This window comes from Jatropha curcas, chromosome 10 (assembly GCF_041381405.1).
Source record: "Jatropha curcas cultivar XTBG-Jc1 chromosome 10, XTBG_Jcur_1.0, whole genome shotgun sequence".
Lineage (NCBI taxonomy): Eukaryota > Viridiplantae > Streptophyta > Magnoliopsida > Malpighiales > Euphorbiaceae > Jatropha > Jatropha curcas.
The window spans coordinates 25,615,183-25,642,356 of NC_143160.1; the positions used below are offsets into that span (position 1 = coordinate 25,615,183).

General features: G+C 33.9%; 1 protein-coding gene and 1 non-coding gene across 2 annotated transcripts; one reads left to right on the top strand and one right to left on the bottom strand.

Annotated features, from left to right (window-relative positions):
* Positions 1-3,776: 3,776 nt before the first annotated feature.
* LOC105637269 (D-3-phosphoglycerate dehydrogenase 2, chloroplastic) lies at positions 3,777-8,245 on the bottom strand. The gene is made up of 3 exons (XM_012220695.4): positions 7,531-8,245; positions 5,471-5,847; positions 3,777-4,794 (listed from the first exon to the last, which is right to left on the bottom strand). Exons 1-3 carry the CDS (start codon positions 8,147-8,149, stop codon positions 3,913-3,915), a joined length of 1,878 nt encoding a protein of 625 aa, XP_012076085.1. The 5' UTR covers positions 8,150-8,245; the 3' UTR covers positions 3,777-3,912.
* An 8,267-nt stretch (positions 8,246-16,512) lies between these two features.
* On the top strand, positions 16,513-16,629 carry LOC119370942 (U5 spliceosomal RNA). The gene has a single exon (XR_005178497.1). It is a non-coding gene; the product is annotated as a U5 spliceosomal RNA (small nuclear RNA).
* The last annotated feature ends 10,545 nt before the right edge of the window (positions 16,630-27,174 follow it).

Sequence of the window (27,174 nt, forward strand, 5' to 3'; positions counted from 1 at the left end):
ATCAGCTTTTAGTGTTGGAGGTAGAGTTGTTGATCCATATAGATCATCTTTGACAGTAAATACTGTTCACATTTTAACTTGTGAGTCTGACTAGTTGCGAGCGTTATATGGAATAAAGAGCAAAAAAAAAAGTAAGTACACTAACCATTATATTTCAATGTTGAATATGAATTATTAATATCGTAGCATTAATTAATTAATTTTTAATTGTGTGTTACTAAAGTAGGACAATGAGGATATTCAAGAGATTTCATTACTATAGTAATATAGTTTGCAAATCCATTTTTCAGGTATAATCTTCATCAAAGATTAATATGGTTTTGTAACATCCCTTCCCGATCCACTCGTGAATCCGAATAAACCGAGCCGAGACGCTACAATCTGGTTGAACCTATATCCTGTCGTGCTAATATCATCCTGTATGCTAAATATTATGTCATGTTGTTGCTTTACACATCATTTATATACAAACATTTATTTAATATATACAAGGCATTACACTATTTTCCAAAATGAAATGGGCCCAACTATGTGCCGTGTACATGCCACAGAACCAAAATATCAAAATGAGTAGTTACCCTGAAGACTGGGTCTTCAAAAGATGAACTGCAGCAGTTGTAAAGATGACTCTCTACGGTCCAGACCCAAAACCTGTGAGTTAAAACATGTAATTCGCTGAGCAAATAAAGCTCAGTGGATATCTCAACTTAATAAGAATTAAATAAATAAGCATGTAAGCACAAATATCACTATACTTTCATGGTCTTACCTGCTGTTCATTATGCTGTATGAATTATGCAATTTTTATTAAATATCGTATAATTTATAAATAACGCAATTTCATAACTGTATGGCTCCATAAGGTTATAGTGAAACCGAAGTGATAAGAAGGACTGTATGAAACTGGATGATATTGTATGGCTGGGCTGCTATGACCCGTATATAAATCATATCCACTCAATGGCCTGTAGCCGAAGTACCAAACTATATGGGACGCAAATCTGCTATCCTATGTCGCGACATAGCCTTATCTACATGGTTTCTACCTAACCTCAGTGGAACATATATAAAATGCATAAACCATACTGTTTACTTATATGCTGTCTCATTCTATACGTTGCTAACCTATTTCATGCTTTAAAAGGATTTCATAGACAACTACAAGTAATAGAGAATGAGTAATAATGCAAACAATTGATAACTTGTAAAGTAACTTGCATAAAATTAATCTAACTGTTGCACCCGCAACGCAACTCTTACTAATCTTTATGTAACTTAATTTAGAACATTCAGATTAAGGAAATTTTTTATTTTAATTTAAGTATTAATCTTAGGCTGAATGAATCTACATATGCATTGCAACAGCACTTCTAATGTAGCCTTAAAATATGCCAGGGCAGCCTGTACATGTTTCACAAATTCTAGCATAACTCTTTCTTCTTAACTCCAATTTAGGTCATTCTAAAGTCTATGGTTAGCTAACACATTAGGATACAAATATGTCTTTTGTCACCTCTCTGAAATATATTGGTAAAGTAGTCAAATATTGAATTAAAGTAGCAACTTCTAGTCTGCCCAACTGTTGGTTTCTATCCTGCACAGTTTGTACCATTTTGATCATATCTCTCAATTTATAATGCAAAATTAGGTGATTATAAATTCTATGGTTAGCTAACACATTAGGGTACAAATATGTCTTCTACCACCTCTCTGAAATATGTTGGTAAAATAGTGAAATATTGAATTAAAGTAGCAACTTCCAGTCTGCCCAGCTGTTGGTTTTTAGCCTACACAGTTTTTACCATTTTGGTCATATCTCTCACTTTATAAGGCCAATTTAGGTGATTCTAAATTCTATGATTAGCTAACACATTAGAGTACAAATATGTCTTATATTACATCTTTGAAATATGTTGGTAAAGTAGTCAAATATTAAGCTAAAGTAGCACCTTCCAGTCCGCCCAGATTTTGATTTCCAACCTGCACAGTTTGTACTATTTTGGGCATATCTTTCAATTTATAAGTCCAATTTAGGTGATTCCAAAGCTCATAGACAGTTAAAACATAAGGGAACAAATAACTCTTCTATACCACTTCCTATTTCCATTGTAAAAAAGTTCAAATTCAGGTTGAAGTTACTGGTCAGTTTTCCAATAAACCTGTTTCAGCATGAAATCAATATCCAATTCATTTATTCAATGCATCCTATGCTTAATCAACATTCTCAGACCTATTACTCAACATTCAACAACATATCTTATCACTATCATCACACTACACATAGTCTCATGCAAGAAAATTTGTTAAACTAAAAGAGATATCAAACCTTCAACCAGAAAGCTTTAAACCTTCTTCTTAGCTTCCTTTTTCTTCTCACTTTGAGCTCACCTCTCCTATACATAATAACATCTTATTAATCATCCAAAATCTCACTAAATTATGAAATTCAAGAAATTCAACTTACTTGGATAGAGTTATAGGTTGAATTTAATGCTTGAAAGGTTGAATATTAAGGTAGAAAATGGAGGAAGATTTAGGAGAAGATGGAGAAGGTAAAGTGAATGAAATTTTCGGGTAACCTCCAAATATATCTTCTAGTATGTTAAAAATTTACTAAATAGTACCTAAATTTTCAATATTTTACCATTTAATACCTAAACTTTATACTTTATTTCAATTAGGTCCTTATCCTTATACTTTTATTTCAATTGAGTCTACATCTTTATGTTTCATTCAATTAAGTCCAATTCTTTTATTTATTTAATTTGTATGGCTCGAACCGGGTTCTGGTTCATTCCGACTCGACTCGACTCACTAAATGCAATAACTCGATTCAGTAGGATGTCACAGGTTTAATTTTATGCATCAAAGAAATAATGTGTGCAATTGCAAACTAAATTAAATTATATGTTTACAATCTTATATGTAATTAATTGATAAAAATTCAATATCTACTATGATAGAAGTTAATAAATTAATTGATTGCATTCTCTAATTATATGTTGATTTGATCTTTTTGTAGATGGGAAAGTGTGGCTATGTTCTCCGCTTTTTGTGATGGAGAGGAAGCATATATTTCATGGTTTCAGTGATAAATTAGCAATTTAAGATTATGTATAAACTAGAACTATTTAATTTAATTTGATATGTATCATTGTAACATATTATTTGGCATAGATTTATATTTTATTTAAGTTGTAGAATTATTGGATTGTTGAGCATTTGAAAATAGGGACTGAGTGTAGAAATTAACAAGCTCTGAACGAGCTCAAACTCGAGCTTGTACTCGATCTTTTACCAAGCTTGAATTCGAGCTCGAACTCGAGCTAATGTACATCAGCTACTAAATGAGCTGAGCTCATTTGTTACATAAATGAAATTCAAACGAATCGAGCTCAAGCCGAGCTTGATCTATAAATTTTCAAAATGAGCCGAACTCGAGCTTCAATATAAAAGCTCAAATCGAGCTCAAGCCAAACTCGAGCTCACATTAGAATTTCGCAAACCAAATCTGAACGACTCAAAGTTCGGCTTGACTCGATTCCTTTACAGCCCTACACACACACAAACACACACACACACACACACACACACACACACACACACACACACACATATATATATCGACAAGCTCATTAAAAAAATTGGATTTATTCAATTTAATCCTTAAGATTCTTATAACATTAATTTAGTATTGAACAACCAGATTTTTTAGTCCCATTAATCTACAAGTAAGAATCTAGATGCTAACTAATTAAAATGGTTTGGCTTCCTAATGAACACAAACACACTTAACATAACATTAATATAATATTAGGTGAACTTATTACAAACTAATTAATGTCTTTTGTTGCTAAGCATATCCTTAATTTATTCTTTAATTAATCTCATCCCAAGAAAGAGTGAGATTAACTACAACTTAAGAAACACAAACTCTTGAATAGCAGACACCTCTCCTATTTTATGCAGAGCATCTTTATTAGGTTCTTCATCAACCCCAATTGCCATAATAGCCTCTTTCCTCTTAAAGGTTCTTCCAACACTCATAAAGCTTACATTAACATTATGTCCACCCAAAATGTGTCCAACTTCACCAATCATGCCTGGTTGATCTACTTGTTTGCACAAAATCAGATTCCCTTCAAGACTCACATCCACAGCAAATGAACCCACTCTAGTTAAATGGGGAATCCCATATTTCACTCTTCCTTCAATGCTTATTTGACCACTCTCACAAATTGCACTTGCAAATTTTGAGTCCACATTTGCTATCTGTACTTGAATTGAGTGAATTGGAAACTCAAGAGATGTTTCAACAACTACCCGTTCTTCGCTAATTCGTAGACCTTTCTCCTTCGCAATGAAATCTGCATTGACAAGATTTATATATGCATCTGATATAGGTTCAATTATGCCTTTAGTGATCATTGCTCTAAGAAGTCTCGTGTCCAAGTCATCTGGGTTTCGAGCTGTTTTGTAAGCAACTTTAACTGACTGGATTCCATTGTTGCCTCCACCTACCAATTGTACAGCTAGTCTGCCAAGCTTCTCAGCAAGAAGTACGTAAGGGGATAGTTCTGATAAAACTTCAGAAGGAACCATCGGTGCATTTACAGCAGTAGCAGAAAGTTCACCATTCAAAGCTCCCATAACAGCCTCAGCTATTTCAATTGCTACACCTTCTTGTGCTTCTTTAGTGCTAGCTCCAAGATGAGGTGTGGCAATAACATTCTCATGTTGCACTAATTTGCTATCTTTTGATGGTGGTTCCTCTACGAACACGTCCAAAGCTGCCTGTTAAATGAGTTTAATAAATTAATATATTTAACACAATATGAAATATTTTTAAAAATAATGCTCAAATTAGACTATGAGCTTGATCCTACGGTACAGTTTACAAAAAGCTAAGCTTTTAGATGAAATCTAACAGGTTTTTAATAATCAATTAGGCCCATTAAGCAAGTGTGGTCTGTTTAAGCTTTCGAATGAAACTTAACAGGCGTTGACCAAGTCGCTTAATGAAAATAAATAAGATATTTACATTTATAGATAGTTGAAAAATGTAAAAATTATTATTCTAAAGATTATACTAACCACACAGTAAGTGAATATCTTATATATAAATATCAAAAACAAAAAAAAAAAAATATATTATTGCTTGCTTGGAGAGGGATATAATGTTAGTAAAATCCTTAACTTCAAAAATATAATAGGTCAATCACAAAATTTGGAGTGCCACACAGTTTTTTCTGTAAAGCACATGAGTATATTTATGTATTTGGCCTGCTTTTCCTAGTATCTGTCTCTTATATGCTTTGTTTAGCCAGAAATGAGTCAAATTGATCTTCTAATTGAAATTCAAAAGTTTAGTTTTAAATGAATTATATGTTGCGAACAAATTGGAAGCATTATTTCAATATTTGAAACCTAAGAATAAAGAAAATTAAGTAAAATAAATATATAAATATACCTGAGCAACTTTACCAGAATCAAGGGCTCTAAGCAAAGCATCTTCATCAATAACACCACCTCTAGCAACATTAATGATGCGAACTCCATTCTTCATCTTCTGAAAAGCATCATCACTGAATATATTTTGAGTGGTGGGAGTGAGAGGCATGTGGAGAGAAATGAAATCAGCAGAGGAAATGGCTTCCTCGAAAGAGACTAACTCAACTCCAGTGGCACGAGCTCTATCAGCCGCAGCATATGGGTCATGAGCTATCACATTCATTCCTAATCCTTTTGCACGTCTTGCCACTTCTGTTCCCACTTTCCCAAATCCCATTACTGCTAGTGTCTTTCCAACTAAAGATACACCCACGTACTTGCTTCTCTGCCATTTCCCTGTTCAAATTTAACTTACCCATTCTTAATCCAACATGGATTGATTAATTGGTATTTTGTTCCTTATTTTTAATTTAATTCACAGATTAATTAAAATTTTTTAATATATATATAAATCAACTCAATTAATTCATGGAAGTATGAAGATTAAATAAAAAAAAGAATTTTAATTGTGAACCATTTATACCAAATACATTCAAATTGTAATTTTCCAGGAAATAAACCATTTTGAACCAAATGAGTTGATTTAAAAATTTTACGAATTAAATTAAAAATTACATAAAATATTAATTTCAGATATTCTATTATAAAATATATTAGTGACAGAGACAGAAAGGACCACATGAATCATGTGAAGGATGATTACTCGTCGGTGGAAAAAGGATCCAATCATTCAATTTTTTTTATTGAAACTGAAAAGCAACAAGACAACACAACAAACCTCAAAGTAGGAAGGAAGCGGGAAATCGACTAGATGAGTTCCCCATTTATTATATTATATTTATTATTATGGGACACCCTTCCAACTGCAATGGGTCCCACCATTTCTTAATCAACTTTTATGATTCAGACTTTTTTTTTAAACGAGTTTTAATTATTTGAAAATGACTTAACATAGTTTTAATTATTTAATTATTTTTTCTTTTTCAATACCAAGACGTATTGTGTGTAGTGTAGGGACAACGAAGGTAGAAAAAAAGGATACCCCAGTCCCCAAGTAACTCATCCACACCTAACCATGTCCTTCATGGACCTCCTTCATACTATTCTGAATATGACTTGTCTCTCAGATTTTTACAGGTTATTTTCAGTCTCTACCAAACAAAATAAAACTTATCTCTTTACCAAACCCAACGCTTCAAAGAAAATCTATCACTCTGGATTTTTTTTTTTCTAATATATTTTAACTTTAACGCTCAGATTTTTAAAATGATTTTCTATATATAATTTGATAAAAAAGATTTTTTTTTTTTTTTTTTTTGTAGATGCATTATTAAATCTCTCTCCTTTTCTTTTTCTTTTTCTTTTTCTTTTTCTTTTTCAATTTGACCAAGTTTAATGAGATTCTTTTAAATTGTTGATATGAACTGCTAACTCATCCATGTAAATGGCTTATAAAAAACATGTGGGTTCGAAAAACGTACGTGGACTTCATGTTCTTTTTACTCGAATCATATGAGTGATATAGTTATTTATGTTAGAACTTCCAGTGACTTTTTTGCTCCAGAATCTTAAAAATGATCAGATTGAAGAAGAAAAAAGTTTTGTCTCTCAAACTAATGTTTCAAAGTTTCTTCTTTTAGTTTTAACAATTTATATAAAAAATTTACTAGTTTGACTAATTAGGGTAAAATGCTCTCTTCTAAATATTTAAAGGAATTTTATATCTAGTGTTCGAATTTAAAAACTCTATTTAAGAACTCTTGTCATCTCATCTCTCTTTTTATGAGCAAATGATGTTTCAAATTTTAATAATTGTGCGCCATTCATCTAATAACTTTACCTTTAAATGTTAATAATTGACCCAAAAATTATCATTTTTATTCTTTCAAATGTGTAATATATATGCAATTCTATAATTCCTACCGTGAGTTTTGATAAGAACATGGTTGATCAATCCAAAAACTAAAAGTAATAATAATAATAATAATAAAGATAAAAAGAGTACGTAATTTTCCATACCAGCTTTCATGGAGGCATCTGCCTGTGCAACATTTCGAGCCATGGCAGTAAGCAAGGCGATCCCATGCTCTGCAGCTGCAATAGTATTGGCAGTAGGAGCATTAACCACTAAACAACCTAATTCAGTAGCAGCTCTCAGATCCACATTATCTATCCCAACACCTGCTCTTCCCACCACCTTCAACCTCCCTTTCCCCGCCTCAAACACCTCCTTACTCACCTTCGTCCCGCTCCTCACAATCAAGGCATCACATTCTTTGATCTTCTTGCAAAGATCTTCGCTCGAAAGATCATAGCAACACTCCACATTCCCAATACTACGTAGAAGCTCCAAACCAGCTTCTCCCAGTTTCTCGGAAACTAAGATAGTGGGTTTTTCTTCGCCGAGAACTGTCGTCTGTAGTTTTCTAGATGCTTCAGAAATTGATTCGACTATTGCGTTGTTAGTTAATAAAGAATAGCAGCGCGACTCAGAACGCGATGCTTTAAGGGAGATATTGGGAATGGAAGTGGTGTGATTGTGGAGAAACAATGTTGAAGATGATCGAGAAGAGTTTGAAGAGGAGATGGCAAAAGATGGACTGAAAATTGATTTGGTAGAAGAAGAAGAAGAAGCCATGGCAAATGATTTCTTTTCACTGGTTCCTTTGATCTGTGTGTGTATTTAGAGATCTTAGACACGTATATATAGGAGGTGTTTGAAACCCATTTTGGAAAAATTATTTTCTTGCAATAAAGAAGAGCCTGTAACTAAGAATAGATAATTTAACAGTAAGCAAGTAATTTTACTTGGATGGAATTGAATTCAATGGATGGTCAAAATGAAGAACAATTGTCAAATGGAAGTTTGGTAGAATACTTTTCAACTAGCTTTCTCACTATTTACCTTTGGGGAAATAGTTGGCTATTGTGAATTTAGGTATCTTAGCAAATTTATATTTGTAAGGTCTCCCCAAAATTATGGTTTTAGAAAGCCAAATAGTTTCAAAACCAAAAATGATTTACTATTTAGGTTATGGCCTAATTTAGGGGAATGTGAATTCTTGATTAAAACTTTCGTGATGAAATTATAAATTCTTAATTTATCTAGAAAGCTTACTCGTTTTAACTCGTGAATAAAATTATAAATACGAAAAAAAAAACATTTAAGAAAAGGAAACACAAAAAAAAATAGAAAGAAAAAAAAAGGAAATATTGAAAAAAGGAAACATTGAGAAAAAAAGAAACAATGAAATATTCTATTTTGTAGCACCCTAAAAAAAATAGAAAGGCACAAGAGAGAAACGGCAACGGCGACGGGCAACAACAATGGTAAATACAGTATATACATATATATGGTATATATGAGGTATATACAATATATAAGACATGTACGGTATACATACATGTATATGGTATATACATAATATATATGGTATATATAAAATATATATATATATATATATATATATATATATATACACACACACATAGGTAAAACCAATTAAATACAATATACACACACACTGTATCAGTATTAATTCAAATAAAATCGAGACTACTACATTGTCTCTTTAAAATATAAACAATATCCATCACAGTAACAGTTTTCTGGTAAGCATTAAGCCATTGATATTTTTATAAAAAAATGAAATCGCAAAATAAAAAATGAAAACAATTATTTACAATAAGAAACGGCATCTAAAAAACATAATCAAAAAATGAAATCAATAAACCTTGTGAATGAAAAAACGCAACCGTGGAAGAGCAGAAAGAATAAGAAAGTATAATGACAGCCGAATAAGTTTCAAAGACTTAAAAAACAATTCTATTAATGAAACACAAAAAGAAAGGAATTGAAGAAAAGGAAACATTGAAAAAAATGAAACACTGAAATATTCTATTTTATAGCGCCTAACAAAAAAAAGGACACAATAGTAAATGCATATTGTAAATAACAATAATTTAAATCTCAAAGTCAATCTGACTTTTTTTTAGAAACTGACATTTCGAACAATATCCCTTATAATACCCTAACTTTCAATTAAGGATAGAATTGTAAATAAAAAAAATATTTTCATTATTTTTCTAAAATTAATATTAAAAATGAAATTCTAAATATCCTTTAAATATTCAATTACATTCACATCTAGTGGGCGACACGTGTATAGATTTTAAAAATATGATATTTGAAACGTGCAATTAAAATAATTAAGAAGTTATTTATTTATTTTTTATTAGATGAATATAATTTGTCTATACTATCATTTAGAACAAGTAGGCATTTTTTTCATCCTAAAAATATAAATAATATATTTTTAGGATGAAAACATACGTAATTTAAAAGCTATATTTCACTAGATTATATAATTTTTATGCCATGTTTCGGGATTTTTTAGTAACATAAATTTATATCATTAAATATTGAATCATTAATTAGCACATTTATTTCAAGAATTAAAATTTAATCTATGCAACATCAATTGAATAGATTAATCAAAATTTTTAAAATTTTTATTTTGAAAATTTTTATAATTGTCATATGGTGATTTAAGAAATGATGAAAATATATATTTTTTATTTATGACTCCATCCTTAATTGAACTTGATGGTACTATTACTACAAAAGGTTGAAATTAGAGTAAAATTGGCAAAAAAATTAAAATAAGTTGAAATTACAAAAACCTACAAAAGGAATGGCAACGACAACAACAGCAACGATAAATACAGTCTATACATATATATGGTATATTCAAGGTATATATAGTATATAAGATGTATACGGTATACATACATATATACGATATATACATAGTATATATGGTCTATATAAGATATATACAGTATATATATACATATGTAAAACCAATTTTATATATATATATATATATATATATATATATATATATATATATATATATATATATATATATATATATATATATAACACTAAATAGAATCGAGAGTACTACCTTGTCTCCTTAAAACATAAACAACATCCATGGCGGTGACAGTTTTCCGGCTAGCATTAAGCCGCTGATACATTTATACAAAAATGAAATCGCAGAACAAAAATGACAAAATGAAAAATGAAAATAATTATTTACAATAAGAAACGGCAACTGAAAAACATAATCAAAAAATGAAATCAATAAACCTTGTGAATAAAAAAAATGCAACCGTGGAAGAGCATAAAGAATAAGAAAATATAATTGTCACGCCCGACTCTAATCACCAGAGGAATTGTCTGCTTTGGATCAAAGCCAAATCCTCCATACAGGACTGACAAGACTCGCACGATTTTATCCCACAGGTAAAATAGGAAACTTCCTAGGAGATCACCCATCTTAGGATTTCTGTTAAGCAAGCACGCTTAACCTTGGAGTTCTTCCAACTCTCCAGCCATGCCACCAAAAGGCGCCTCTAATGATTAGCTCCTCTCTTTTCGATATATGATTTGATTCATTCCTATGTCCTGCATTGCACTACCGTAGCTAGCCTGCTATCCTAGTAGCTAGCCTGCTATCCTAGAAGCTAGCCAGGAGCTTTGCTCTACCCGCCTTCTTAAGATCGTTTTGCCGGGTTGGAATGTCACACTTTTATCATTTCTTTGGGTGGTGGAGACAACTTTCTAAATGCAATCTTTGCAAGTAGTGTGTGTGATGTGGACCAATGGAAGCTGAGCAAAGAACCTATATAAGGAGCAAAGAAAGGAGTTGTAAAGGTGACTCTCTTAGGGCACTTGTTACCATGTATGAGAACAAGGAGCAGCCAGTCAAAAGAATTCAGCAAAAAAAAAAATATAGGAGAGAGAGTCAGTAGCTTTTAGCACTAATGTTACTACATCACAAAAGGAGAGAAGGATTTTTTGAAGAGCTCGGGACGTGGGCACCGCGGTCAACCAACGACATAAACCTAAAGTTTGTTATTTATGCCTTTTATCCCTTTTGGGTATTTTATTTTGATTAATATATTTGTAATAATGCTAGGCTAAATATTCAAATCTAGTTATGTGATTTATCTATTAATTTAAAATGCAACTTTGAATAGTTTGATTTGTGTTTAAATGCTTAAATTCCTGATTAATATGTTTAAACTTAATGCTTGTGAATATGTGGGTACCTATATTTGCATGATTTTAGATCTGTTTGAATAGATTGAGAGATTGATAAATTAGATTGGATCCCACATATTAAACCTAGAATTTTAAACCTAGAGATATGCTAAGTTCTCTGAGGGTAAAAAGAATTTAACACCGGCTTAATGAGTTTTAATTGTGTTAAGCTATGAGAGTAGATGTCGCATGACTTTAACATCCCACTTAAACTCGAGTGAGGAATATGGATACCCTAGGGTAGTTCTCCTTCAGGCTACAAGAGTAGATGTCGTGTGGTTTTAACAGTCCATTTAAACTCGAGAGAGAAATTTGGACTCTATAAATCAACTATTCATGGTTTGCACTGAGAATTAATAAAGATCCCATAGCTAGACTATCTCAACAATTATTTGCTTGAATTTACTTTTGATTGTCTCCATTTGCTAATTTTAATTTGAATTTGTTTAATTTAACTGCAACTTAGTGTAAATCAATTACACTTTTTTCGGTCTTCCTAATAATTATCAAGCATAGAAAATTAATAGCATATTCCCCAATCTCTGTGGAATGATAATCTTTTTACTACTTGTATGATTCGTATACTTGCGGAGCGAATATTAATTTCTCAAATTACTCGAACAGCGGCTGAATAAGTTTCAAAGACTTAAAAAAAAAAAAAATGATTCTATTAAGGGCATCACAAAAAGAGAGGAAAAGAAGAAAAGAAAACATTGAAAAAAAATAAACACTGAACTATTCTATTTTGTAGCGCCCTAAAAAAAAGACATATACCATAAATAACAATAATTTAAATCTCAAAATCAAACTGACATTTTTTTTTTTTTAAAACTGACATTTAGTACAATATCCCTTATAATAACCTAACTTTCAATTAAGGATAGAATTACAAATAAAAAAATATTTTCATTATTTTTTAAATTAATATTAAAAATGAAATTCTAAATGCCTTTTAAGTATTAAATTACATTCATATCTAGTGGGCGATACATTCATAGATTTTAAAAATATGATATTTGAAACGTGCAATTAAAACAATCAAGAGGTTATTTATTTGTTTTTTATTAGATGAATATAATTTTTCTATATTATCATTTAGAACAATTAGGCATTTGTTCATCCAAAAAATATAAATAATATGAAAAAATACGTAATTTAAAAGCTATATTTCATTAGATTATATAATTTTTATGCCATTTTTCGGGAATTTTTAGTAACAAAAATTTATATCATTAAATATTAATTATTAATTAGCACATATATTTCAAAAATTAAAATTTAATCTATGCAACATCAATTGAATATTTTTAAAATTTTTATAAATGTCACATGATGATTTAAGAAATGACGAAAATATGTTTTTTTTTTAATTTACAATTCTATCCTTAATTGAACTTGATGGTATTATTACTATAAAAGGTTGAAAAAATTTGCAAAAAGATCAAAATAAGTTAAAATTATAGAAACCTACAAAATTTAGAGTATTCTAATATATTAATCCTACTTTTTCCATACCCTTAAATGAATAACTAGTTTGTTATGTAATTTATTACCGTAATTTATTGCCATGGATTAGAGCATATTGGTAACACCACCCTAAAAGTAAGCTGTATTTTTTTGCCGTGGATGCTGTTAGGAGCTGTATTAGGCTCCGTTTGCTATAAATTAATTCAGAAATAAATTTTATATAAAAACCATTTGTAATGAATTTTCTATTTTTGAAATAAATTTAAAATTTAAAATTTATTAATTTTAGAAGAATATAAAGGTGAATAGTGTTGTTGTAAAGTTTTAAAAAAATATTAAACTTAAGAATATTACCAAAAAAAAAAATAGAATATTCATTAACAAAATATTTTTTAGTGCAAAGTTAATTAGAATATTATTAAATTTATTTTTTTTCTTTCTCATCCTATTTTCTTTCTTCAAATTCATGCTGGATTTGAGTTATTCCCAAACTAAATCAATCTAATCTCTCTATTGTGGTGGCTGGAGTTGATGAGAGCGGTGGCGGTTGAAGTTATTAGGGACGCCGGGAGGGTGTAATCGGCCGACCCTTGACTAGTCCCGCCAGCTTGTGGCCGATCTTGCTAGAGAAGCAGAGAGTAATGTTGAAGGGGAAAAGCAAGACTTTGACTCGCTTCTTTCTACACTCGCTGGAAGAGAAAGAGAGAGACTGGAGATGGAGTGAGCGGCGGAGGAATTACGATAAGAAGCTCTGGTAGGCCGATTACTGATTAGGTCACCGGAAACGCCAAAAGAAAGGAGAAAGGGGGTTATCTCAATCGACAAGCCCCTCTGTCTCTCTCGTTAGGCTGCTCTGAACAAGAACGAAGGCAGAAAGCGGTGGCCAGAGGTGTTGCTGGTGTTTTGAGGTGGTCAGATTAGCAAAGCTGTGAGCTTCGGTGAACGAAAAACGAACGGGATAGAAGAGGGGGCTGTGGTGCAATCAGGAAGGGGGAGAAGGGATTTTGGGTTAGTTGTTGATTTGGTTCAATTTAGATTTGATTTGCTCAATTTAGATTTGATTTGGCTCAATTCGTGAATTTTTTTATTGCATATTCAACGTGGCAAAATTGATTGTAACTTGGAATTGTAATTTTTCACATCATCTGGCGTGTTGTGCACAACAGTTTACTACTCTTGACTAGGTGTGCAATTGTTATATAAAGTAAAATAGAGTGCCATAAGGTTACTTTGAAAGCACGGAAGGCAAAAGACTTTTTCGTGCAAGTTCACGGGGCAAATAACTCATTGGGCTCAAAACTTTAGTAGGAGAATTCCCATATGATAATCCTATGTGGGCAAAATTGATTGTAACTTGGAATTGTAATTTTTCACATCATCTGGCGTGTTGTGCACAACAGTTTACTACTCTTGACTAGGTGTGCAATTGTTATAAAAAGTAAAATAGAGTGCCATAAGATTACTTTGAATGCACGGAAGGCAAAAGACTTTTTTGTGTAAGTTCACGGGGCAAATAACGCATTGGGCTCAAAACTTTAGTAGGAGAATTCCCATATGATAATCCTATGTGGGAAAAATTGATTGTAACTTGGAATTGTAATTTTTCACATCATCTGGCGTGTTGTGCACAACAGTTTACTACTCTTGACTAGGTGTGCAATTGTTATAAAAAGTAAAATAGAGTGCCATAAGGTTACTTTGAAAGCATGGAAGGCAAAAGACTTTTTCGTGCAAGTTCACGGGGCAAATAACGCATTGGGCTCAAAACTTTAGTAGGAGAATTCCCATATGATAATTCTATGTGGTCAAAATACATGTCATCAAATAGCATCAGAAAGTTGCAGCAGAGAAAATAAAATACAGCGGTAATTCTCTGGATTTTCAAGCAATTCGTTAGTTTCCAAGCATAGAATTCATTTGCAACCAGATTATTCAGCCACCTCAATCTGATTTATGGTAATTCTCTGCGTCCCGCCAATCTGACATCCATCTTTCATTAATCCAACAAACAAGTCCCCATTAAAACTAGAATTATGAGACTGCAATTTATCGGAAACCTACCAGTTCACAAAGCAATTAGGTTGGATCTATGCATGTAAGGGTTAAATTGCATGATAACCCATATAGAACTAAGTCTTATTCTGTTGATTAAATGATATAGGTAAAGCTAAGCCTAAAAAATGTGGAACAAAGTGAGACTAATCATCAAAGAACTTTAAAAAGATTTGGAAACAAATAGCCAAAGAGAAAAGCAGAAGCCCAATCTTTGATTGATCTCTTTAGTCAAATTCTCCACCCCAACAAACAGAAATATCCATGTCTAGCATGTATTCTACTTCAAACATAAAGTTACCATCTATATCACAACATCGAAGTATACTTTTCTATGACAAGAAATGCAATGGCATCAAATTACCTTCTTCGATTTACTCCAGTCAGAGTCTATTCTCTTTTTAATCCAATATTAATAGGAAGAATGTAGCGGAAATAGTGTTTTTTTGGGAAATTTTGCATTACATGGTATCAGAGTTCCCTCCTCATCATCATCTTTTTTTTGCTAAATGTTACTCAATATCTCTCTGTCAAACTCACTTCTTCGAATTATCTCTTATGGAAAGCTCAAACCTTACCATATTGCTTAATGGCTACAATCTTACTCATCCTATCTCTTCTACAGCTCAGTCGTCTTCCTAAATCTTGGGTGAGTGTAACAGGAATCTTGATTATTTGTTGTGATTTCAATAGGATTAACTTGTTTTCAGTTGGTTATTTTGTTCCATCTTGGAGTCTTTTCTAAATTCATCAAATCATTGGCTCCACCATAGCCAAAGAGGCTTGGACCAAACTGAAGACAATTTTCTTATCCAGCCCTCTTATTTTATCAAGTATTATAAAGTTGGATATATTTTTCTTAAGTCTCTTCATTTGGTGGAGCATTAACATTTCTCTGCCACTTAAAAGTTTCCAAGCATATTAGGATTTGGAATTTCAGGCCTTAACAAAACACCTTCAAGAAAAAAGGAACTACGCAACAAATTTCTTAACCTACACTCTTGATATGTAACTCTTAACTAATAAAATATCTATGATGAACTTGAAAGCCAAAATCCAGCAACTATAAAGGAATTCACTCCATTCCTTTATAACAATGCCAATGCAAAGGTAAACAAAAATTTGAGTTTTTACTTTCCCTTGGTAACAAATAGTAAAGCCTTATATCCACAAATAACATGCAACCCGCCCAAAAAGCGTTCAAGCCCAAACCCGACGCGGAAACATTTCCTCCCTCCTATATAGACATATAATAAACCTTTTCATAGTGAACTTCGGTGCCTAAACAAATCCCATATCTCAAAAGCAAGAAATAACAAGTCAACAAACGATATGTAAAAACTCAAGTTAATGGCACCATCAAATCACGCAGTCGCGCTGTGAGCACATAGCGAACTATTCTTTCGCCTTTTACTAAAGAATACCGTGTGCTTGCTGCAAATAGCGGCATACGCAAATTTTTGAACGGTTCCTTCTTTTTAGGGTGGCCCAACACTAATTTAGTTTAAGTCTCTAATTTTGGAGGGCACAAACCTGTCATTTTGTTAATCTAAGCGGGATGCCAAAGTCCCTAGATTATTTATCTATCTTGACATCTCATTATCAAAATTGGGAGGTCTGATAATGTATCAGGCCTGCGACTCTCCATCTCTTGATTGTCACTTTCTTTAAGAGTTTGCAGGCAAAGGAGTTAATTGTTAGTCATGTTTCAAGTAAACACCAGCTACTTAATTTATGTCTATACAAGCCTCCGGCAAAAATTGGTCTACAAGCTATATGATCCAAAATCAGTGTCTCCAATGGAAGAACTATATTACAGAGGCATATATTGTAAATTATGTGTATATATTGTACATCAAACTTATTTTAATCTTAGTTAACCTTGTTGTTACTATAAAGTTATCCTGTTGAGAGAGGCCGAACACATCCACTCTCCGAAATTTGAAAAAAAGAAAAAAATCTTATGGCGTAAATTTTAAAATCAATTGTATGACTCTTGAAAATTGAAAATCCACCTCATGGAACCTTAAACTTCACTTTTTACAATAATCTCACACATTGTCATGCTAGCAACAATGATTTTAAGATTTTTAAATTTTATTAGTAAAATAGTGATTTTATATATGACTAGTATAACTATTGATAAAATAATAGAGAAATAAATAATTCTCTATCAATAGAGAACTCCTAATTTTCCTCAAAAAAAAAAAAAAAAAAAAAAAAAAAAAGGAGAACTCCTAATTGACTTTGACATAGTAAACTTTTTACAACAGTTTTGCTAAATTAAATAATTTATGAATAAATCTTACATAAATAAAATTATAAAATATTTATAAGACATATTTATTTGCATAAAAATTTATTTTTTATATTAATATTGAAATATTTAAGCTAATTTGTATATTCAAGCAATCACCTTCTTAAACTCAATTCAAGAACACATAGTAACTCGGAATTTGATTGTGTTTGTTAAAGTCATTTTTGAACTTTCTATTTGATTTCCAGTTTTGGAATTTAGAATTTTTGCCTATTCTAACAACTCCTTGGTCGTTATTCGCTACAAGACAAAGGTCAGACTTGTTTGAAGTCAATTCAAACATGTTTCTTCTCTAAGCATCCATTATGGGAAAAAGAATAGATAAGCTCCACTATGACACAAACTAAAAATAAAAAGGAAAAATTATGCATAATATAGAAATGCTGCCATACCATTTTAGTTCAAGACTCAGTAAAGAATTTGGATTGGGATAGAACAGAAGGATGCAAGGGAACTCATGCAACATGACCCACTTATATTCTGAAAAGGTTTTGATTGAAAGTTATAATTTTTGGAAATGGATCAAATGCTCTTTGCTTACCCAGAACAAACTCGAGATTTTTTTTCTTTTGGCCCATAAACTAATATCCTTCCGTCTGTGACACGGAAAATCTTGCCAAATTATCTTTATGAGAGGCAAAAAAATGACAAAAATTTTAAAAAAGAAAGAAAAACTACAGTGCAGGCAGAGATTTTCTTAAAGGTCGCCTATTTTTTATTAATACAAGCTGAAAGAGTAAACAGCTTTGAAAATGACCAAAAACTAAATAAATAAAAAATAAAAACCCATGAACCTCGTGATAAGCCAGGAATCTTAACTTGTTTTTTTTAGCTTGACATGAAGAATTCCAATACCATACAAACTGACATTTAGTCAGATCAAATACCAGTTTCAGCTAACACAAAAAAGATACAAATATATAGCAAAATTAGAAAAATCTTAAATCCCAAAAAGAAAAAAATGTAGAGAAAAGATACAGAAAGTACCAAGAGGCAAGAAAGCCTAGAAACATATACAATCTGTTGCTTTTCCTTTACAATCCTAGAAGAAAGAGGAAAAGGGAATTAAAGCATAGGCAAGCTGAACCGGAATCGAACCATACTGTAGATGAACTAGAATTGATGGTCCAAAATTTTGAACCGGAATCGGCAGTTCAAGGGCTGATTAAGATTTATGTGAATGTTAAAAAATGAACCTGAATCGGCCCGAAATCGGCGGTACCAATCTGGTTCGAACCGGACGCCTAAACAAAATTATTTGTAGCTTAAAATTTTTTATAAAAAAATTCATATCGCTCGATTTGATTGTAGTTGATTTGATTTATGGTGAAGAGAAGTACACAATGGTACATAATTTATAAAAAGTGGTGAAAAAAAAATACACATGATTTGATTTAATTTGTACAAAAAATATTACATGAATAGTTGATTTGTAAAAAAAATGTTACATGAATAGTTGATACTTTCATGTGTACAAAAAAAATGGTACAAATGGCTAGTTGATAGGTGACGTTTAATTTTTTTTTATTTTTAGTAAATAAATTTTATTCATTTTTAATCAATTATTTGTTTATTTATTATAATTTACTAAATTATCCAAAATATATAGTTGTTATTTTTCTATTATAAGGGACAATTGGGGAAACTAAAAAATGAAAACTATGTATAAATATGATGAGTTGATGATTTTTTTTCCACAACCAATTATATCCTAACTCTCCTCTTATTCTCAATCAAAATTCTCTCAAATTTCCATAGTTCATTATTTTTTCTATTGCTTTATTTTTCTTAATATTGGAATTATCTATTGTTTATTTTTTATTTTCATACATCCAATTCTAAATTCCTTCTAATCTCAATTTTTCCATTCATAAATTTACTTCATTTGATTTTTTTAAATAACTTTCTTAGTATTTGGAAATAATAATTTCCAACTCATTCCATTAATTTCATATTCCATTTATTCATTTTTTTTCCATAATTCCATTTAAAAACATGGCACATAATTCACAAAGCTGCAAGGGAAAACGAGTTGCTCAAAGCGTGGAAGAAATTGATTCAATCGATCCATTGATTGATTTTTCACCACAATTTAATGATGAAGTTTAATATCAAACTCTAATTGAGGAACGTTATATTCGTCGTCATCCACCACAAGAAGCAATATCTCCTAATATTTCAATAGGTAAACCACCAAAATTAGATATTTTCAAGAAGCACTATGCAAAAATTGTTCAAGATAACGGAGAAATCAATGTGGTTCGATGTAATTATTGCAAAAAAGAATATGCATTCAAGCTTGGAGGAGGCTATGACACTCTCAATAGGCATTTAAAATCACATCATCCAAGTGAGGTAGGAATGGATGTAACTCAAACTCAATTATCGTCGTCAAAGTATAGTGATCCTAACACTCCTCTATTTAAATATAGTGATGAAACTAATAAAATTGAAATGGGTCAAATAGTTTGCATGGAATGATTATCTTTTCCATTTGGTGAAAAAATTGGATTTAATAACTGTGACATCCTACCGAGTCGAGTCTTTGCATAGAGTCGAGTAGTCGAGTTGAGTCGAGTTGAACCAAACCTGATTGGGGTAGAATGGGTTTATTAGTGGACTTACTTGAGTGAGAGAAAAAGATCAAAGCATATGGGTGAGGATTTAGTTGCATTAAAAGATCAAGCTTGGGTATTAAGTTATAGCCTTTTGCCACTTGAGGTACCATGTAGTAAGTTTCACATAACTTTCTTGACTTTTGATGGCTTACCCGTGATAATCATTTCACTTTCCCATTTTCATCTTTATCTTCATCTTCTTCATCTCCTTCCTTTCTCCATCCATTTTCATGGTAGTTAAGCCTTAACTTCACCTTCTCTTTTATCCAAGTAAGTAAACCTTCTTGAAGTTCATAATTGAATCATTTGGTGTTATTTTTAGAATATTCATAAGAATTCTTATTTATAGGTGAAGTGAGTTCAAAGGTAGTAGAAAAAGGAAGCTAAAGAAAAACTCAAGCTTTTTGGAGTGAAGGTTTGATATCTCCTTTCATTTACCATTTTCTTTGCTTGCGAAATTGTGTGGTGTGTTGCTAATGAGACAATATATTGCTGCATGTTGAGTGGGAGGACTGGTAATGGTGAGAAAACAGGGGAGGAATTGAATAAATGAAGTAAATAGTGAGTTTATGCTGAAACAGGTTTTGCTGGAAATTTTACCAGTGACTTCATCTTGATTTTAACCCCATTTAATGATGGAATTAGGAAGTTTCATAGAAGAGTTATTTGTTCCTCTATGTGTTAGCTTTACATGGGTTTTTGAATCATCCAAATCGGAGTTGTATATTGAGAGATATGACCAAAAGAGTACAGACTGTGCAGGCTGGAAAACGCGACGCGCGCGCGCGAATTGCATGACGAGCTCGCGAATTTCACCTGAAACTCTCTGACTCTCATTTTGCACATCTCGCGCTCGCGACTTTGCACTGCGTGCGCGCGACTTGTGCTCGATAACTCTCTGACTCTCATTTTGCACATCTCGCGCTCGCGACTTTGCACTGCGCGCTCGCGACTTGTGCTCGATAACTCACTGACTCTCATTTTGCACTGTACGCGCTCGCGACTTTGCACATCTCGCGCTCGCGACTTGTATTTTCATGCACTTTTGGACTTCTTTTTCAATGCAATTGTATTCCTTTGCTTAACTTATATGCCTCCAATCATTTTAACACCAAAATACAACATGAGAACATGTATTAAAACAACATGCAAGCATGCAAATGATGTGAAATCAAATAAACATTATGATTTATGAAGTTATGAACTATCCTATGCTTGGCTGCTATGGCCCATATATAATCATATCCACTCAACGGCCTGTAGCCGGAGTATCAAACTGTATGGGGTGCAGATCTGCTATCCTATGTCGCGACATAGCCTTATCTACATGGTTTCTACCTAACCTCAATGGAGCATAATAAACAGCAAGTATCATGCTATATGTGCTTATATGTTTAATTATCCATATGCGTTTACATGCTTATTTCTATATATGTATGTGCTGATTTGTTTCTTTATAAGTTGAGATATCCATTGAGCTTTATTTGCTCAGCGAGTTACCTGTTTAACTCGCAGGTTTTGAGGCTGGACCGTAGAGAGTCGGCTTACAACTGCTGCAGTTCATCTGTAGAAGACTCAGTCTTCAGGGTAGCTACTCATTTTAATGTGTATCTTTTGTCTATCCTTTTCATGGCATGTATAGGGCACACAGTTGGGCCCATTTCATTTTGTAAACCAGTATAATGTCTTGTAAATATTATATACATTCTTAATGTCAACAGCATTAGCATGATATTATATTCCATATACATTATAATAGCAGCATGACAGGACATAAGTGAACCAGTTTGTAGCGTCTCGGTTCGGTTCATTCGGGTTTACGGGTGGACCGGGAAGGGATGTTACAAATTTTGGTATCAGAGCCCTAGGTTTAGTTTCCCCGGGCTTGCATGCATAAGTCAGTATAGTGTACATGCCATGACTACCCTGATGAACTAAGCAGTTGTTCTTTTAGGAGGATGTCACAGGAAGGTGAGAGCGAGTCACACGCCTCTAGAGCAGTGGAGGGTGAGGCTCCAGTAGCACCAGGTCAAGAGGTGTTGTTAAAGCAACTGGCAGATACATTTCGACAGATTGCAGGGGTGATACCGCAAGCACCAATAGTAGTAGAAAGAGAAAGAAAGCCCCCACTGGAGAAGCTTCGAAAATATGGGGCGAAGGAATTCAGTGCTAACAAGGATGATAGTCCAGAAATAGCTGAGTATTGGTTAGATGGGACATCGAGAGTTCTGGAACAATTACAGTGTACAGCAGAGGACAAGTTGATTTGTGCCACATCATTGCTAATAGATGAAGCATACATATGGTGGAATACTGTTCAGCAGAGAGTATCAACAGAGCAGCGTACTTGGCAATTCTTTTTGGATGAATTCTAGAAAAAGTTCATCACCGAGACTTACCTTGATGCTAGAAGGAAGGAATTCTTATATCTTAGACAGAACAGAATGTCAGTTTCAGAATATGAAAGAGAATTTACCAGGCTCAGTAGGTATGGTAAGGGGATAGTGGCTACAAAAGCCGAGAGGTGTAAAAAGTTTCAGGAAGGCCTGAACGATGAGATTCAGATGGGAGTGGTAGCTTCCAGATTCAGAGAGTTCTCAGCTTTGGTAGAGGCAGCTCAGGAGATAGAGTGAATTCAGGCCAGTCAGCGTACCAGACGCCAGCGGTCTCAACAGAGGAGAGACCAAACTCAGAGTGCACCCAGTACATATCAGTCAGAAAGCAAGAGATTCAGAGGTGCTAGTAGTTCAGCTGGTTCTAGACCTTCCTTTAGCCAAGGCACAGCTAGGGGTGCTAACATGCCAGCGGTATCAGTTGTGGCTAGTTCTGCCGGTGGTAGGCGAGGTTCAGGCAGAGGAACTGGTAGAGGCACCAGTAGAGGTGCAGAGTCAGCCGGTTATACTTTTCCACCTTGTGCGCATTGTGGCAGACGGCATGGTGGAGATTGTTGGTTGGTGACTGGAAAATGTTGGATATGCGGAGCATCAGACCATCAGAAGAAGGATTGTCCGAAGAGGGCAAAAGTTCCTACACAGTTCATAGCAGGCAGAGGTAGAGGTGAGACCTCCGGAGGGCAGAGACAACAATCAGAGACTGTGGACAGACCCGATACTAGAGGTCCAGCCAGGGTTTATGCTATGCGAGCCAGGGAAGAGGAGGAAGCTCCAGATGTCCTAGTTGGTGAGTTTTCTTTATGTGATCATACAGTTTCTGCTTTAATTGATCCTGGATCATCTCATTCATACATTAGCGTACCTAACCTTGGGTTAAAGGGTTAGAAGTTGCATATGTGAGTCAGGGTATGGTAGTTACTAATCCACTAGGCGATGTAGTAAAAACCCATACAGTGGTTGAAGGATGTCCAATTGTTATTCATGGAAAAGAGTTTCCAGGAGATCTGATGGAGTTGCCATTTAGAGAATTTGATGTGATTCTGGGTATGGATTGGCTATCCAGACATCAGGCTATAGTTGATTGTGCAAAGAAAAGGGTGACATTATATACAACAGCAGGGGAAGAGATTATAGTAGTTGGGAAGCGGCGAGATTTTCTGGGTAATGTGATATCAGCCATGGCAGCAAAGAGATTTATTCAGAAGGGTTGTGAAGCATACTTGGTATGTGCATTACAAGCAGAGAAAGAATAGTTAAAAGTGCAAGATATACCAACAGTGTGTGGTTATCCAGATGTATTTCCAGAAGAGTTACCAGGGTTACCACCAAGGAGGGAAGTGGAGTTTACCATAGATGTCTATCCTGGAGCAGCACCAGTATCAATTGCACCTTACAGAATGGCACCAGCAGAGCTAAAAGAGTTAAAGGTTCAGCTGCAGGAGTTATTGGATAAAGGCTTTATCAAACCCAGTGTATCACCTTGGGGAGCACCGGTATTATTTGTAAAGAAGAAAGATGGATCATTCAGATTGTGCATTGACTACAGACAACTGAACAAACTGACAATCAAGAATAAGTATCCATTGCCTCGAATCGATGATTTGTTTGATCAGTTAAAGGGTGCAGGCATGTTTTCTAAGATAGATCTCAGGTCGGGATATTATCAGTTGCGTATAAAGGAAGAAGATATCGCTAAAACTGCATTTAGGACCCGATATGGTCACTATGAATTTTTAGTCATGCCATTCGGTCTCACAAATGCACCGGCGGTTTTCATGGATCTCATGAACCGCGTGTTTCATTCATATCTAGATCAGTTTGTGGTGGTGTTTATAGATGACATTTTGATCTACTCCAAAGATAAGGTTGAACATGATAAACATTTGCGGATTGTACTTCAGACACTGAGGGATAAACAGTTGTATGCCAAGCTCAGTAAGTGTGAGTTTTGGCTGGAAGAAGTTTCTTTCTTAGGACATGTGGTGTCATCGGAGGGTATCAGAGTGGATCCTCAGAAGATTGAAGCTATTGTTGATTGGAGACCACCCAGAAATGTCACAGAAGTTCGAAGTTTTCTGGGTTTAGCCGGCTATTACAGACGGTTTGTAAAGGGATTCTCCATCATTGCATCACCTTTAACAAGATTATTGAAGAAAGCAGTTGTATTCCAATGGGATGATAGATGTCAGCAAAGTTTTGACACTTTGAAGAAAAAGTTGACTGAAGCACCCGTGTTGACCCAGCCAGTGTCAGGTAAAGACTTTGAGATTTACAGTGATGCCTCTCATACTGGGTTAGGATGTGTACTCATGCAAGACAGGAAAGTGGTAGCTTATGTTTCCAGATAGTTAAAGCCACATGAATTGAATTATCCAACCCATGATTTAGAACTGACAGCCATTGTTCTAGCATTCAAAGTATGGCGACATTATCTGTACGGTGAAAAGTGTTACATTTACACAGATCATTAGAGTTTAAAGTATTTACCGACACAAAAGGACTTGAATTCAAGACAACGGAAGTGGATGCAGCTTCTGGCTAATTATGATTATGTCATTAATTACCATCCGGGCAAAGCTAATGTGGTAGCTGATGCCCTTAGCCGGAAATCATTATTTGCCTTGAGAGCAATGAGAATTAGCATGGAGTTGCAACAGCAGGGAGTTATTCTAGCACAGATGCAAGTACAGCCATCTTGGGTTCAAGAGGTTGCAGAAGCACAGAAGAAAGATGCACAAACAGCACTATGGGTGAAACAAGTACATGAAGATCATGGTGGGAAATTCAGATTGGATAACAGTGGAGTATTGTTTTATGAAGATAGAGTCGTTGTACCACAGATAGGGGAGCTTAGACAAAATATTCTGCATGAAGCTCATAACAGTCCATACACAATGCATCCAGGTAGTACCAAGATGTATCAAGATTTGAAGAAAGGCTATTGGTGGCCGGGCATGAAGAAAGATATCGGAAATGTTGTAACAAGATGTTTAATATGTCAACAAGTAAAAGCAGAACATCAATTGCCAGCTGGGTTGCTTCATCCAATAACAGTGCCAACATGGAAATGGGATTAGATCACGATGGATTTTGTTACTGGATTACCTCAGACGCAGCGGAAGCATGATGCAGTATGGGTGATTGTGGACAGATTAACTAAGTCCGCACACTTTCTACCAGTTAGGATGGATTATTCTCTGGACAAGTTAGCAGAAATGTATGTTAGAGAAATAGTTCGACTACATGGAGTTCCATCATCCATTATATCTGATCGTGATCCAAGGTTTACATCGAAGTTCTGGGGTAAACTGCAGGAAGCATTAGGAACGAAATTACATTTCAGCACTGCATTTCATCCTCAAACAGATGGACAATCAGAGAGAGTCATTCAGATTCTGGAAGACATGATGAGATCATGTGTCATAGAATTTGAAGGCAGTTGGGACAAATATGTACCTCTCATGGAATTTGCCTACAACAACAGCTACCAATCAAGCATTAAGATGGCACCATATGAAGCATTGTATGGTAGACAATATAGGACACATGTGTGTTGGACAGAACTGAGTGAGAAGAAGATTTTGGGTCCGGATTTGGTTAGAGAAACAGAAGAGAAAGTGGAAAGCATCAGAAAACGGCTGAAAGAAGCAAGTGATCGACAAAAGTCTTATGCGGATTTAAAGAGAAAGGATATTGAGTACTCGGTTGGTGATAAAGTATTTCTGAAAGTTTCACCATGGAAAAAGATCCTAAGGTTTGGACGAAAGGGTAAGCTTAGCCCTAGGTTCATTGGTCCATACGAGATTGTTGAACGTGTAGGACCATTAGCCTATCGCTTAGCGTTACCTTCAACCTTAGATCGGATTCATAATGTCTTTCACGTATCAATGTTAAGGAGATACAGATCAGACCCATCACACGTGTTATCACCAGAAGAGATTGAATTTCAGTCGGATCTCACTTATGAAGAAGAACCAGTTCAAATCTTAGCCAGAGAAATTAAAGAATTACGGAACAAGAAAATAGCATTGGTAAAAGTTCTTTGGAGGAATCATAAGACGGAAGAAGCAACTTGGGAATCTGAAGAAACCATGCGACGACAGTATCCGCAATTGTTCACAACAGGTAAACTTCGGGATGAAGTTTTTATTTAGGAGGGGAGAATTGTGACATCCTACCGAGTCGAGTCTTTGCATAGAGTGGAGTAGTCGAGTTGAGTCGAGTTGAACCAAACCTGGTTGGGGTAGAATGGGTTTATTAGTGGACTTACTTGAGTGAGAGAAAAAGATCAAAGCATATGGGTGAGGATTTAGTTGCATTAAAAGATCAAGCTTGGGTATTAAGTTATAGCCTTTTGCCACTTGAGGTACCATGTAGTAAGTTTCACATAACTTTCTTGACTTTTGATGGCCTACCCGTGATAATCGTTTCACTTTCCCATTTTCATCTTTATCTTCATCTTCTTCATCTCCTTCCTTTCTCCATCCATTTTCATGGTAGTTAAGCCTTAACTTCACCTTCTCTTCTATCCAAGTAAGTAAACCTTCTTGAAGTTCATAATTGAATCATTTGGTGTTATTTTTAGAATATTCATAAGAATTCTTATTTATAGGTGAAGTGAGTTCAAAGGTAGTAGAAAAAGGAAGCTAAAGAAAAACTCAAGCTTTTTGGAGTGAAGGTTTGATATCTCCTTTCATTTACCAT

Excerpts from the sequence above, each read along its gene's own strand:
- LOC105637269 (XM_012220695.4), bottom strand. The coding sequence starts at position 8,149 with ATGGCTTCTTCTTCTTCTTCTACCAAATCAATTTTCAGTCCATCTTTT. Across the intron at positions 5,848-7,530 it reads AGATGCCTCCATGAAAGCTG|GGAAATGGCAGAGAAGCAAG; the intron begins GTATGGAAAATT and ends AAATTTGAACAG. Across the intron at positions 4,795-5,470 it reads ATTCTGGTAAAGTTGCTCAG|GCAGCTTTGGACGTGTTCGT; the intron begins GTATATTTATAT and ends CTCATTTAACAG.